A 15,351-nucleotide genomic window follows, 5' to 3' on the forward strand; every position below is an offset into this window, starting at 1 on the left:
TATAAAAGAAATAAGCCTAAAAAGAATCAGGTCAAACAACAAAGTAAACGATTGACAATCCATAAAAGCTTGGAGCAATAAAAGTGTTTTTGCCTGGTGTTTAAAGCTCAAAAGGCTCAGCACCAGTGCAAACATCTGTAGGTCATAACTGGATAGTGCAGTCACCAAGTGATGGTCATGCGAGTGTATGCCAGCCCTTGACAACTGATGGCTGAAAGTGTGAACTGGCTTCATGAGAAAGCACTATATTTGGGATGATTATCATGCATGTGCAGATCTGACTCAAGAGAAGAAGACATGAAATACAGGAACATCCAGCTGTGTAGAATGGAACATGGAAGGGAGCATCTAATCTAGACCACCACTGGCTGGAAGCAGGAAGGAGGTAGAGAATAAAGGTAGAATCTGTATAAGAAAAAGTGGGATGTAAGATCATTGTCTAGCAGCCCTTGGTTCCTCCCCTTTTAACACGTTCTTTGAGTATGGCTGAAACAGTTTTAGCAAAGGAATACCAAAACAGCTGCACAGGACAGCATCTCTCATTTCCTCTGTCACATCTATCCTTCTCCATTTCTGCAATGTATAGACTATCTTATTCAAGAGCATACTCTCCCTTATATGCCTTCTTTATTTCCATGTGTCCAATCCACTCAGCACAGCCAGCATCATGATGTGTGAATACTCTCAGTCTTGATTCTTGATGAATACTTATTGCTTGGCACCTTATTACCTTGAATACTATTACTCTTATAGTTTTAAAATACAGCACTGTACATTGTTTACTGAGTAACTTAAAAAGCTTAGTCTCAGAATCTCAACAAGAAAATAACCAAGGGAGAAGCCAGAGAAATGAAGGATGAATGCAAATGGAGCAATTACACATACACCCCTTCCCCACCACCCAATGATGTAGCAGTTCCTTGCAGTAAACATCACATTTGGAAAGTTCCAGGCCCATCTGCTAGGCTCTGACAACAAGCAGTTAATGATTTCTAGAAAACAAATCCAAACCCAGCCAGTAGGTTCAATTGTTTCAAGGTTGCGGGGGGAGACAGAGATGCCTGGTACCTTACCTGAACCGAGACAGCACCCTGCAGTTTCAGCTGGAGCTGGATCATGTCTGGATCAGCGGAAGTACATAGTTGCTGCAATTCTGATGTCTTTGCCTTTATCTCATCTGTCGCGACGTCAATTGGCTTCAGGTTGACCTGATGCTCGTAACTGACAGGAATCCTCTTTTTTACATATGGGAAAGAGTTGGATGCTAACAGGAAAGAGCAAATAAAATTGGAGAGGGCCTGCTGCCAGGATTACACATCAAACTTTGTTAGGCACGGCTCAGAATAGCTCTTCCTTTACAGGCAGGGTAGCCACCGTCTGATGGGATTAAAAGAAATTTATGGAATAATCAATGGCTACTAAAAGGTACCTCTTCATCCAGAGGCAGTAACCCTCTGAATAACAGAGCTAGCAGAGAAAACTTTGGTCTCTATGCCCTGTTTGTTGGCACTCCAGGGCAAATGGATAGGCACTGTTAACACAAGATGCTGGACTAGATGGACTAGTAGTCTGGCCCAGCAAGTCTTCTCTTACTTTCTCTTCTAAGAGTTGCTTCATAAGAAAGAAAGTGTTGCACATTCTAAACTAATATTGGTGGACACAGTGCCATGCAGGCCTGCAACCTTTAAGCAACTAAACTCAGAATTTAGCTAATGAGGGAAATCAATTTAAATTTCAACCTTAGTCACTGGTTTTAAAAAGAAAATTTGATTCACCTTTCAGCCAGCAGAGAGACTGAACTCTAGCCTCTATTCTTGGAATTGCAGTCTAGGCACAAATTATACCAGCAGTTAGTTTAGGGCCTCCTTGGATTTTGTTCTTTTTCATGGCTTCTAATCAGACTGTCTGCTTCTCATCTCTTGTGGCCATTGGCCAATCTACTCTGACATCACAGAAGGTTTTGTGGCAGAAGTGCTCTGACCCCCTTCTCCAGTATTCCAGGAGGTGGAACTTACTTGTAAGGATTGTCCTTCTCTTACACTGCTCCTCCACACTCCCGTGTTTTTTCCCAGACAAGGTATAAGGTGTTTCAAACACAAATCTGCTGATGTTGTGGTTTCTTTCAAAATCCATCTTCCTTTCTGAAAGCTCTTTCTCATCAAAGAAGGGCTTTAAGTAAGTCACTTGAATGTGGGCAAATTTGGGATCAAGGTCTTTGACATTCACCTAAGAGAAGAAAGAGGTTGTTTATCAAAAAGAGATTACTCCCTACCCAGATCTACTTACACTTTAGGGAGCCTAAAAGCCATATAACTGAATGGTCTTTGGAACAACAGAAATGACCTAGCAATACAAGAAACTTTCAAAAGGTTTAAAAGCATGGGGACATTTCATTAAAAATATGTATTAACAATTTCACTGGGTGTGGCTCAAGCCTTTAAGTGGACGTGAAAGACATCTTTGGATCTTAATCAGTTCAAGCCACCATTGTCATCTCAATTACAAGCCGTGATAAAAAACAAAAACAAAACAAAACCCAGAGAGCAGATGTTCAGGAACCAAGGAGCAAAAACAAAGCAAAAGTCTTAAGAAAAACTGGCAGGAACAACAAAACTGAAAATCAACATCCCCAGCCCCGCCAACCCAAACAGCAATTAACTAACTCAATAACATGACAGAAAAGAAACGTTTCAATTGTGCTTGTGAAATTCAAAAGGGAAGGTGCCAAAATCCGTTGTGTGGGGAAAGGAGTTCCACAATCTTGGTGATAGCACTAAAAAAACTGCAACTGCAAAATAAAAATCCACCAAACCTCCAACAGCAGTGGCATGATGAAGTATGGCCTCACTAAATGATTTCAGAGCATGGGAAAAGATAGCACATAGGAGTCAAGCACACCCCCATATTCTTGGGATCCAGAGGCTGATGCCTCAATTGTTCAGTAGCTTGGAAAGCTTGGAAACACAGAATTTCCCCTCCCTCTCTTATTGCAGGACACTGTTGGATGTGATTAGTTTGGAGGCTCTTCCAAGTCAGGAACTGATTGCCACTGGAGGTTTGTGTTTCCATCCTTAGCCTGTCTCCCGATCCTTCCCCTAACATCATAGTTCGCAGCTTGTGATCTCCCTTGAGAGTTAGATATACTGTTGCTAGAACAAAATTATCTGGACTTTTTGAGAATGTTCCCACTTTTGTTGGGACTGGAACATGCAAACCGCACATGCTTTGATCTCACCTTATTTGAATCCTGGATGATTTTGACATTCTCGGCTCCAAATTTTTCCCCATAAAGTTTAAGCAGCCGCAGAGAAATTTCTGAAAGGCCTGTCAGCTTGGGTTCCTTGTAGATGTATTCCTTGCCATCCTCTTCTTCGAAGAAAGCCTGTTGTTGCACAGAAATGTACAAGCAGCAAGTTAAACCCAGGAGCAAATAATGAGATTACAAAAACACATTTTAGAAGAGTGCAAGAATGTTATTTTTATCAGCCTTATGCACAGGAAGACTTCAAAACTGCAGGATGTGGTACTGGTAGCAGAACTCAGTATTATATATTAATAAATATATTATAAATATAAATATAAAAATAAATATATTATTTTTAAAAAATCAAGTTTCCAGACCTTAAGCTATAAGGGTAAAAAGTGGCACCTTGACAAGGGAAGTCTCTTTGCTCCTGGTGGAAGCACCACCAGAATTAACCTGTAGGATCTGACCCATTAAATGAATGATTCCTATTGGCTGGAGTGTGTGTGTGATATTAATGATTCTGTGTTCTGCTTTATGTCATACCTCTGCCTTAAGCTTGCAAAGCCAGGATAAATGATGCTGAGGCAATGTAATAATAATTGTAGAACTTAATATGCACAGGACCAGAAATTGTGCAAATCCATCAAATCTGCTTAATCTATTCAGATTGCAGAATTCAGCCAGTCTTGGGGCGAAATCTGCCTTGGCTGGTCACAGAAAGTTAATTTGCTGAAGAGAGGTCTTACAACACTGCCTAAGCTCAAAAGCTGCCAGCAGTGGTGCCCATAATATTAAGCACAGGCAAGAACCAATTCACAAAAATTCCAAAGTCCTTTCAGAAACACCAGATTTCAATAGCGAAGCTTCAATCAATCCCAAGGGTATCAAGAATATCTCAATCTTATCAAGTTATAGAATGGTTGTCCGACTGTCCAAACATCAGATTCCAATTATTGTTTAAACACTCCCTCAATGACAGGCCAGCATCTTATGCCAGTTTCGGAAACCACCCTTCCTCAAAGTTGGGAAGTTTCTGTAACTTGATGAGTTTGAGATGTTCTTGATACCTCTGGGATTGATTGAAGCTTTGCCCTTAAAACCTAGTATTTCTGAAACGACTTGGGAATTCATTGGACTTTCACTGCATCTTTTTTTGGTTATATATTAGTTTGTATTTGTATATATTCACTTTATTAGAGCATAAGAAAATAGTCCCCTGTGAAAGCACCAATCGTTTCTGACTCTGAGGTGACGTCGCATCACGTTTTCACGTCAGACTTTTTTACAGGGTGGTTTGCCATTACTTTCCCCAATCATCTACACTTCCCCCCCAGCAAGCTCATAATTTTGTCATGGTCCTTTGTTTTTTTGTTTTGGCTGTTTACCATGATTCTCTTATCATATATTGGTTCTGTCAAATCAGGCAAGCAGACCTGTAGGAATGGAAGGATTCATGTAACTCATTTGATAGCCCAAATGATGCCCTTACCTGTCCATAAAAAGCAACTCGGAAATAAGTGCCCAAGAGCCTCCTTTTCGTCTGCATCACCTCCAGAATTTTAGTGTAAGCTCCATGAAGTGTTCTGTACACCTGAGTCAATTTCTGGGAGATAAAAAGAGATAAAAAGACTCTCAAATGCTTCAGAACCATTCAAGGTCTCCAGTTAAAATCCTACATCTGGAATCTTTGAAAATGTTTAAGTTACTAATGAATCAAAGATAAATATTTATTAGTGAGAAGGACACCAGATGGTGAAAATGTTTATAGAAATGTGGCCTTGGATACTGGTGAGCTCTTGGCAAGAGAGCAGAATTCAGGGTTTATGTAGCAGAATGCATCTCTGCTGCCTGCTCTGCCTGTAAGAGAGTATCAGGATCAATCCCCAGCATCTCCCTGTAAAGGATTTCAGGTAGCAGGTGTTAGGAAAGGCTTTTCTCAGAAGTGTCACACTTTAGAGATAGAGCACATGCTTGGCATACAGGCAGTCCCAATTCTCTGAATGTATATAAAAATGCAAGTAGACATGCTGGTCCATTAGGGATAAAAGTTCTTTTAACTGGAGATGAACACATGAAGATCTTTAGTCAAACCTTTGGTCTTTCAAGGTCAGTATTACCTAAGACTGGCAGCAGCTCTTTAGGGTTTCAGGTCAAGGTCTCTCACCTCGCCTTCTACCTAATCCTTTTAGATGGAGATGCCGGGGATTGAACCTGGGCCCTTCTGCATGCCAAACAGATGCTCCAGCACTGAGCCATGGCTCCTCCTCTAACGCGAAGAATCTCTAGAGGAAGATGTTGAGAAAGACTGCTTCCTACCTGAAGACCATAGAGAGCTGCTGCTACTCAGAGAAGAAAATTCTGAGCAGACAGCCCTGTGGTCTGAATCGAGATAACAGAAATACTAAGTGCTATTACAGCACACACTAGGATAAGATTGAAGTTTATATATATATACACACACATACACCAACAATGATGAAAAATTAGGGTTTGTAGAATCTTTCAGGCTCAAGTGCCGTGTTCTACTGGAGAAAGTTTTTCTTCCAGACGTTTCATTCTCGGCTGCGGAGAACATCCTCAGTGGCGTTGCAGCCGGAGCAGGCGCTCTGACCTTGGCTGCTGTGCATTGAGTGAGGCCAGGGCTGCTGGAGAGCTGCTATTTCTAGGCTGGAGGGTGTGTGGTGAAAGGGCAATAGGTTTGTGGATGTGCCCATTGTTTGGTGGGGCTTCCTGGAAGGGTAGTGATAAGGAAACTGGCTGTTGAATGTGACCATTGTTCTGTGTTAATTGCTGGGAGGGTTGGAAGGGGTGTGAAGATAAGGAAGATGGTTGTTGACTGTGCTGATTGTAACAATGGCCTCACTCAATGCACAGCAGCCAAGAAGGTCAGAGCGCCTGCTCCGGCTGCAACTCCACTGAGGATGTTCTCCGCAGCCGAGAACGAAACGTCTGGAAGAAAAACTTTCTCCAGTAGAACATGGCACTTGAGCCCGAAAGATTCTACAAACCCTAATGATGTTACCAGCCATGAAAACCTGAAATCTTTGATAATGATGAAAAACCTTGTAAACATGGCTCATTAACACATTTTTTGTAATGGATAACTGGTGCCAATGTTCTTCATTGTATGAACACAGAATGTACTGTCCATCACTGCATTTATCTGAAGAAATTTATTACAAAAGAGGATGGATACCAGATCCCAATAATAATTATACATCCTATGTTAATTCCTCATCTATATTAATATAGTATTGAGAAACCATGTTTATGAGATAGAGCAAGATGGGCAGCCATATTTCTCTGTAGCAGTAGAAAAGAGCTAGAGTCCAGAAGCACCTTGCATTTTTCTACATGTTTATGAGGTTTTTCATCATTGTCTTTGAATAATTAGGAAAGGAAAGGAAAGGTCCCCTGTGCAAGCACCAGTTGTTTCTGACTCTTGGGTGACGTTGCTTTCACAATGTTTTCACAGCAGACTTTTTACGGGGTGGTTTGCCATTGCCTTCCCCAGCCATCTACACTTTCCCCCCAGCAAGCTGGGTACTCATTTTACCGATCTCAGAAGGATGGAAGGCCGAGTCAACCTCGAGCCGGCTACCTGAAAACCCAGCTTCCACCGGGGATCGTGAGCAGAGCTTAGGACTGCAGTACTGCAGCTTTAACACTCTGCGCCACAGGGCTCTTACTTTGAATAATTACATGCACATATAATTGTTCAAACTTATGACATTACTTATTGCAATAGCAGTTTGTATTTCTGTCTCCTTTACACTGTTGTTACTTTGAATCAGGGTAAAGCAGCCTCATATGTTCAAGTGAACTGCACTGACAGATGCTTTTGAATCCAAACACAGCTGCTGTGCTGATTGGCATGTCATCCACAGAAGATTTGTGGATGTTCTCTCCCCTCATTGGTGGATCTGTATGATATGGGATTTAGAAGGAAGATACAAATGATCTTAAGGGACCCTTCACATCCGGGCCACTTGCTATTTGAGATTTTACCGTCAGGTAGGCGATATAGACTGTTGAAGGCAAAGACAAATAGATTCAAGGGCAGCTTCTATCCAAGTGCCGTGGTTAAGCTAAATGCAGGGTTATGAATGGTTATGTGTTTTTAGATGCATTTAAATGGTCTATGTATATGTCCTTTTGTGGGTGTTGATGTGTTGGTATGTTTGTGGAAGAGCACCTCATTTCGTTGCTCTCATTTTCTTTTTTGAGAACAATGACAATAAATTTATCTCTCTCTCTCTCTCTCTCTCTCTCTTATCTTTAGATGTTGACATATATTCTTGCCTATTTCTATACTTGGCATTCCTTAGAATCTCTGGATCTACATACCTGGTTTCTTTATTTCCCAGGACATTGATCAAAACATGTGACTGATTGATACTAACACGTATGAGAAAAGAAGTGTGTATGTTAAGAAGTCGTCTTCTTTAGTGTTTCCCTGTTTCTGGTCTAGTACACTGGATTTGTGGGGTCTGTGAAATGCAAAATGTGGTAATATCACAGCAATTTGTTTCTTTTATTGGATACTATCAAAGGATACATGTGGAGAGAAGTGTGTCAGCAGCAGCTGTGAATCTCCTGGAATGTCTAGTTAGTCCTTAACAGTATCCTTTTCTTGTTTCAAAAGTACAACCAGGGCTTTTTTTGTAGCAGGAACTCTTTTGCATATTAGCCCCTCCCCCCATGTAGCCAATCCTCCAAGAGCTGACAGGGCTTTTCTTACAGGGCCTACTGTAAGCTCCAGGAGAATTGGCTACATCTGGGGTGGGGGGTGGTGTAGCCTAACATGCAAAGGAGTTCCTGCTACAAAAAAAACCCTGTGTACAACTATTCGTTTTTTCTCTGACTGTATATAAAAACACAAGTAGACATATTGGTCCATTAGGGATAAAAATCCAGGCAGAGACAGAAACAAAATATATGTAATTACAAGCAACTAAAAACTATAATGCACCTTTTAAATGTTGTAAATTCTTCTTCAGCCTATTTTAATTTTTAAAAAGAATGAAAAAGCAAATGTGTTGAAAGAGGGGGGGAAATGGTGCTGATAGGAAGTATGGCAAAAGCCCAGTCTACCATTTGTTAGGATCTTACAATGGTGATTTGTTCTTTTCCACTCCCTTGCTGTTCTTTTCTAGAGTTTGAGAAAGTTCTGTGGAACCCAAAAGCTGGTACTGATTCCGCAGTTGCTGTTGCTCCGCCCCCGGGCTTCTCCTTTCCTTGGATCAAGTGATGGATTCCCCACCAGTTGCTGCACAGTGCACTTTGACCTCCCTCCAATTAAAAAACAAGATTGGGAAGGCACAGGGAGATCTGGAGGGAGCCAAAGGTCAAAATGTGCCCAAACAGCAATGGGTGGGGAATTGATTGCTTGAGCCAATGAAAGAAGCCAGGGGGTGGAGCAACAGTGACTGCGGAATTAATCTAACTCTGTTTTCTGATTGTACTTAGTCCCTATAAAGATATTGCTACTGCCCCATTTGTTTTAAGTACATAAACATTTACGCTTGCCTGGCTTTCTGAGGTTAGCGCAAACTAGAAACCAGGGATCTCAAGGCATGTCAGGTAGATACACTTTACTTTAAGATTCCTCATTTTTTTACTGTAGGTGCTCATCAGGATATCAAGTCAGCTTTAGAACCTCTACCTCAAACTCGCGCCGTTTTTCATAGATTGGGATTATCAGCTTGGAGACCTCCGAGATGGTTTCGTAACGCTCTGCTTTCCACAAGCCATCAACACACTGCTCCAGCAGCTCCACCAGGACTTCCTGAGGAGGATGCAGAAAAAGGGAAGCTGCTGAGTTCTCAGTTGATGGTTTTAAATAGATAAAGACAAAAATGCAGAACAAAACCTAGTGGTTCTATCTGTTTAGAGACATCACCCTTTTCCGGAGACAGAGGGTGAGGGGGGGTCAACAAAAGTCCTCTGGAGTACATGGGACAATTGGTCAAGAATGCAGATCAAGAAATATTGAGGGTCAAGGAACTGACAGCAACAAGATGGCCTCCTTATTAGGCAGCTCCATCAATGGCTAAGTCATTAAAATCAGGCATGTGGAATGGACCTTGGATGCCTTAGCTTGGCTATTTGAACATCTACCCTTCTTAAATTGTACAGTCACCTCACTATAATGAACATCCATCATCCCAGCATCTTCTTTCATTGCACCTTCTTCATCAATATTGGGTGTAACTTTCTTGAAGGATGAGCATCCAGCAGGAAATAATTCTTTAAATCAGGTGAGGGTGGGGGAAAGAGAGAGACAGAGAGAGAGAGAGGGCACACATTTGGAGGTCAAGTGCTCAATTTGAAAATTATCCATTCCACATTTTATCCATGCCATATACCTATTGCATCCAGTGCTATCTGTGTGAAATCCACACCTATGCCTATGATTATCCACCTGATGTGTTGTCCTGCAAAATATGGTATCTAGTTTTCTAGCAAGGTGCATGCAAAGGCCAGAGTTTATTTTTAAAGAAAGACCTCAAGTTTCCATCCCTTATCAGTACAAAGAACACACAAGAAAACACACTGAAGTGTCCATCAAAGGCTTTAAAGGAGAAGGGACTGAGCAGGACTTTATGCCTGATATCAATTCTTGGTGTTTTTTTCAACTTGCCTGCCTCAGTTGCCCATCTACTAGTGCCTTCAGAACTCTAAAAATTCACCATGCATTTGCTTCCCTAGTACTGGCTACAGTTCTATTAATACCTTTAAAGGTGGGATAAAAATGCTTCAGTAAATGAATTAATAAATAGCTGCATTTTGTGAAGGATGTCTAGATGAGTAAAAATCTGCTCCAAGCACTAATTGTGGTTTCTGCAGTGCAAAAGTATGGCTTACTGAAATGAAAAAAGCTGGCTGCTAAATAAAGTGAATTATCTTCTAAGGCCATAAATATCATTTCCTGTATTGTGAAGCTGAATGGTCCCAGGTGGCAGCCAATGAAAGCTAGCCAGTCGTCTCCTTACTCTCTTCCACATCCAGCCAAAAGTGGTCAAGGTCACCTTGCTAGCAAGATTATCTTTAAAATATATATTCTTTCCAGGTTTTTTTTCATTACTAAGGGAAACAAAAAGAGTAAACAGTGTTGATAAAACCCGTGCTCCAAAGCAAAGGCATTCTGCAATGACTGAAATGTTATGTACACTTTGGCTTCTCCCACTGGTTTAGATCTTCAGTTGAATGAATTCTTCTCCTGTCTAAACAGACTCAAGTATATCTATGCAAAACAACATAATTTAGTCTTTCCTGATTTAGCAGGGAATGCACTACTAATTCCTACATCTAATACTTTGCTACAGTCAACAGAAGTGATTTTTGTCAACATCCTCTTTCTTAATACTGTTCTTCCAAGTATCCAAGCCTGACACATACTTCCCTCTCAATCCCTAGAATGACAGGCTAGGAACTGAAACAAATGAGCCTACAAGTGCAAGAAAGTCAGTAGTCTTCTGCAGTGTGTACATCTGTCCCCCAGTGCATGTAGGATAACCAGGCTGCCTTGACACCAACAGTAGCTGCTCTTTCATGATGAAGTCTACTCAGCTCCTTCTAACATGCCCAGTGACAGCAAAGTTCATTTATACTCCACCTTTCTCCCCACTGGGGATCCAAAGCAGCTTATGTTATTGCTCCCGCCTTCATTTTATCCTCTCAGCAACCCTGTGAGATAGGTTAGACTGAGAATGTGTGACTGCCTCAAGGTCATACAGCATGTTGCAATGGCAGGGTGGGGATTTGAACTCCGATCTCCCTGATCCTACCATCACACTGGCTGTCAACAGAACAAAGTCTGTTTTGCCCCACCCTTCCTTTAGCTGTGATTTTTTCTCTTCCCTAAAAGCTTACACTGTAGCTCTGGCTCCCCTGGATCCTGGCTTCCTTTTCTCCTAACTTTCCAGTGGAATCAACTCTAAATTCCTAATGGGCTGCCTAACAGCTGCTAGAATTCAAAATTCCCTTGTTACAATATCAAGAAAACGTCTTGGGAATATTGCATGTGAGAAGGAGATTCTCTCTCTCGGCTTGGCTTCGCGAACGAAGATTTAAGAAGGGTGCAATAGTCCACGTTTGCTGCAGGCTCGCTGGTGGCTGACAAGACCAATGTGGGACAGGCAGGTCCGGCCACAGCGGCTGCAGGGAAAAGTCTGATTTAGGGTTGGTCCTGTAGCAGTGCGATTCTTCCTCAGGAGATAGTGCAACTTGAAAGGAAAAGACAACCACCCTGAAACAACCCTGGGCATGAAATGCTTATTCCTGCTCCAGAGACTTCCATGGCAGGAAACACTCACTTTTTCTGTGCAGAAACTCTGCTACAAGCGCTGCAATGTGAACATAGCACATGGCGGCCTGCAAAATAAGGACCAAGAGGAAAGAGTTACAGCCACTAACAAATGCCTGTGCCTTTTGAGCAAGGTACCCTTGGGACAGCCAAGGCGATTACCTCTGAGAAATCGCCATTTTTAATGTGGATTTTGGCCATGCTGTCTAGCCATGTTTTCCTCAGCTCTGGCGTGCTGGCATAGGACTTGGCCAAGCTGTATTGTAAATCAATCAACATTTCAGGGTCCTTCTCATGCTCCTTCATCTGAGCCGTGGCCATCAACACAGTCCGAATCCTCTTGGTCAAGTCTTTGACTTCAGAAGGAAAAGCAGTTGCCTGCCATAAAAGAGATTGAGTTAGAAGACAAGCAGAGGAATAGACTCAGGTGATATGATGCCTGCCCTCTGAATGACTGGGTCTTTCCAGGACAAATAGGCGGAAGCTTGGCCCTCATGTTTTGCCCTCTGTTTATGCTTGGGACAGTATGTACCATAGCAAAAGGGGAGGAGGAAGAGAGAAAGAGAGAGAGATTCTGTCCAAGAAGTAAATAAACAAACATTCTGTACCAAGCTGAATTCTGCAACCTGTATAAGTTATGATTTTGCAAACACTGGCTCATTTTGTGTAACAGATTCCCCATGAAAAGGAGAAATGGTTGTGCAGAAGAACCTGCAGCTGACCTGCAGGGCTGAATTGTGCAGTTTTTGCAATGCATTATTTGTACACTTGCAAGCTCATGTAGTCCCAGATGAACTAGCTATACCATTTATGATTTTTGGCAAGCAGGCCCCCACTGCGAGTTTTAAAAAGACATTCTCCATCTACAAGCAAATTGCACAGAATACACACAGCCTTAAGCATAACCCTTCCCATGTGCAGCGCAGGTACACCTTGTGTCAGGAAACACAGTATTATTTTAGGAAAGCACACCAGCATGGTAGGCAGGAAATAGCTTTTTGCTGAAAAGGAAATGCCAGGCATCAAAAAGAGAAACAATGATCTTTGTTCCATCCTTCTGCACAGAGACTTAGCTTTTTTTCAGAAAAAAAGAACCACCCACAGGGTGACATTCTGCTTTACCCTCTACAGATTCTGACATTCTGCTTTGCCCTCTACAGATCATGTCCGAGACCAAGGCTACTCTTTACTCTGCAATTACACATAGCCTAAATTGCCAGGACTCAATTGAAAGCTACCACTGGTCATGATTATCTATGAATTAACATCTGTTAAGCTTTTTTTTTATCCCTTCAAGATCTCAAGGGTTGCACATGTGGTTTTTCCTCCTTTATGGTGCCCTTACAACAACCTTGTGAGGCTGATTAGTTGAGAGATAAGGACTGGAGCAGGGACTTGAACATGGTGCTCTTCAGTCCTATTCTAACCACTACATCCTACTGGTTTCATCCCTTCATTTCAATGCTGAAAGCCCCATATATGCCTTGCATGAAAAATCAGAGTGGTAACTGATGTTCTGATAAAGTTTTGGGTCCCCCCCCCAAACTGTGTGTTTTTAAATAGAAGAAGGAGGAGGAGGAGGAGAAGAAGAAGAAGAAATTAGATTTATATCCTGCCCTCCACTCCGAATCTCAGAGTGGCTCACAATCTCCTTTATTATCCTCCCCCACAAAAGACACCCTGTGAGGTGGGTGGGGCTGAGAGAGCTCTCACAGCAGCTGCCCTTTCAAGGACAACCTCTGCCAGAGCTATGGCTAACCCAAGGTCATTCCAGCAGGTACAAGTGGAGGAGTGGGGAATCAAACCTGGTTCTCCCAGATAAGAGTCCACACACTTAACCACTACACCACACTGGTTTAAATAGTTATAAACCTTTCTTTGCTGAAGGGCCACTTAATACCTACTGTAAATAAATAATGCAATTTAACAGTCATATGGCCATCAAGCACCAAGACTGTACCTCCTTGTGATCAAATAAACTTTCTTTGGGAAAGGCAATTTTTTGCTTGCTTTTCTTTTGTCACTGGAAACTGGTACTTGGCTGCAGCAGGCTCTGTGGTGGTGGGAGATTGGTACCATCTGGAGTTTTTGCTTCAAACATGTCAAGCTGTCACTCTGCAGGGTAAGGGTTTACGATGCCAGATATGTTTGCTGATTAGCTTTGCTGCACAGATGTTCCAAGGGCTTTCTTGGAGAGCCCTCAGTCAAGCAGTGAACTGCAGGTGAGCCTCTTTCAAATGCCCATAACAGAAAGAGATGAATCCTCTCAGATGGCTACTCAACAACAACTAACCAAAGTGTTTGGGTTGCCTCTTGCAAAAGGCCTTACTGTTCTCTCCCTGAGCAAACAAAATATGATGGTCCTCATGGCTGTATCCAAGAGATGCTGCTGTGTGTGTTCTGTATTGAAGCACGTGGGCATTGTTGCCAGGCTAGGTGAGCCTTTGTTTGTCTTTCATTAAAAGAAACCTACCTTCACTGGCCTGTCACTGTTGGCAAAGTTATTAATAATGGACAGCGACTCTTGGAATCTTGAACCTCCACTGAGTGCGACATCAGCTATCAGCTGGCTCACAGCAATGATGATCTGTTGGGGAAAACAGAGGGTTTGTTTTTTCACCTGGTTTCAAATGTGAGCAGATGCACGTGATACCCAACGAGAGTGCGGGATATAAACAATGCCATCTCTGCTGCCATCTGACAATCCCAGGGAGGCTGCTAAGGATCACTCCAGTTACGCAAGAATGATAAATTTTCTGTTTCTTTTGGCTCATAGATGAGAGTTTGGTTTGGAAATTGTTTTAAATAAATTCTAACTGCATGTCATGAAAGAGCTACTGGCATGCTGAAGCATTATTTATGAAATCAACAATGCCCCCTCTGAACCTAAAGTACCCACCCAGCTATAGGAGGCTTGCTGCTGTGTCTATGCATGATTCAATGCATCTGGTCTTGGCTCCTATGAATCTGTCTCTGGTGGGGGGACTGGGGAGAGGTGAGGCAGATGATCCTGCTGTGTCTCTGCTTCAGGTATTAAGGACTCCCAAGGCAGAGATGCAGGATTACCTGCTTCAGAGGAGGTGGCTTTTTGTATCTCTGCAGGAGTGACTACTGTACGTTTACACACTTTAAAATCTATAGTGCTTCCGGGATGCTAGAGAGTGATGTGCACCTCCAATTTTAACAAAGAAAAATGAAGTGTACTTTTTTTGGAAACTGCTCATGCAGAACTCTTGCCCCTTTACCCAGGCTGAAAATAAAGCTGAGAAAACTAGAGTGGGGTGTTCCAAATGTGAAACTCTTGCACATGACAGTCCAAAAAGTAAGACAAACTGCCAGAACAGTACGACATTTCATAGTGGCATCATGTTTTAAAGCCAAAAACACATTGGGTGTTTGTTTTTCTCTTGTCAGCCTGTACTCCCTAATAAGTCTGTAAAAGTTATAATATCAATAACACTATCTATTTAAGCATCTAAAGGAGCAATCCTACGTACTTGAGAGTAATCCCCACTGAAATCAGTGGGATTTAATGGGACTTAAGAAGGCATCAGAGCTGGCTGTACGATAACTAGGCCCCATACAAAGTATCATAAAAACTGAGGCTGAGTAGAAGGGCTAAGAGATGTCAGCTACGAATCAGAGGCTTTGTTCTGCTAGCACAGGCACTTTCCTCTGGAGACTTCCCTGGCAGCAACACTTTCTGTGACAGGAGAAGCCCCCTTCTACTAGTGGAAAGCACCCCCACTAACAGAACCGATTAGCAGTATCCAACCCAGAAAGAAAATGGCATGGG

At 42.3% G+C, this 15,351-nt stretch overlaps 1 protein-coding gene across 3 annotated transcripts in view; it reads right to left on the bottom strand.

The window, feature by feature from the left end:
- Positions 1-15,351, bottom strand: part of DOCK11 (dedicator of cytokinesis 11) — a 130,301-nt gene that overhangs the window by 13,795 nt on the left and 101,155 nt on the right. For all 3 annotated transcript variants that reach the window (XM_060248957.1, XM_060248955.1, XM_060248956.1), the window contains exons 42-50: positions 14,029-14,142; positions 11,718-11,933; positions 11,566-11,623; positions 9,390-9,496; positions 8,913-9,035; positions 4,737-4,850; positions 3,236-3,382; positions 2,016-2,226; positions 1,074-1,264 (exon numbers count right to left, since the gene is read on the bottom strand). In XM_060248957.1, coding sequence (XP_060104940.1) covers positions 1,074-1,264; positions 2,016-2,226; positions 3,236-3,382; positions 4,737-4,850; positions 8,913-9,035; positions 9,390-9,496; positions 11,566-11,623; positions 11,718-11,933; positions 14,029-14,142 — 1,281 coding nt within the window. The remainder of the gene's footprint in view (positions 1-1,073; positions 1,265-2,015; positions 2,227-3,235; positions 3,383-4,736; positions 4,851-8,912; positions 9,036-9,389; positions 9,497-11,565; positions 11,624-11,717; positions 11,934-14,028; positions 14,143-15,351) is intronic.

The sequence above is a fragment of the Heteronotia binoei genome, chromosome 11, assembly GCF_032191835.1.
Source record: "Heteronotia binoei isolate CCM8104 ecotype False Entrance Well chromosome 11, APGP_CSIRO_Hbin_v1, whole genome shotgun sequence".
Lineage (NCBI taxonomy): Eukaryota > Metazoa > Chordata > Lepidosauria > Squamata > Gekkonidae > Heteronotia > Heteronotia binoei.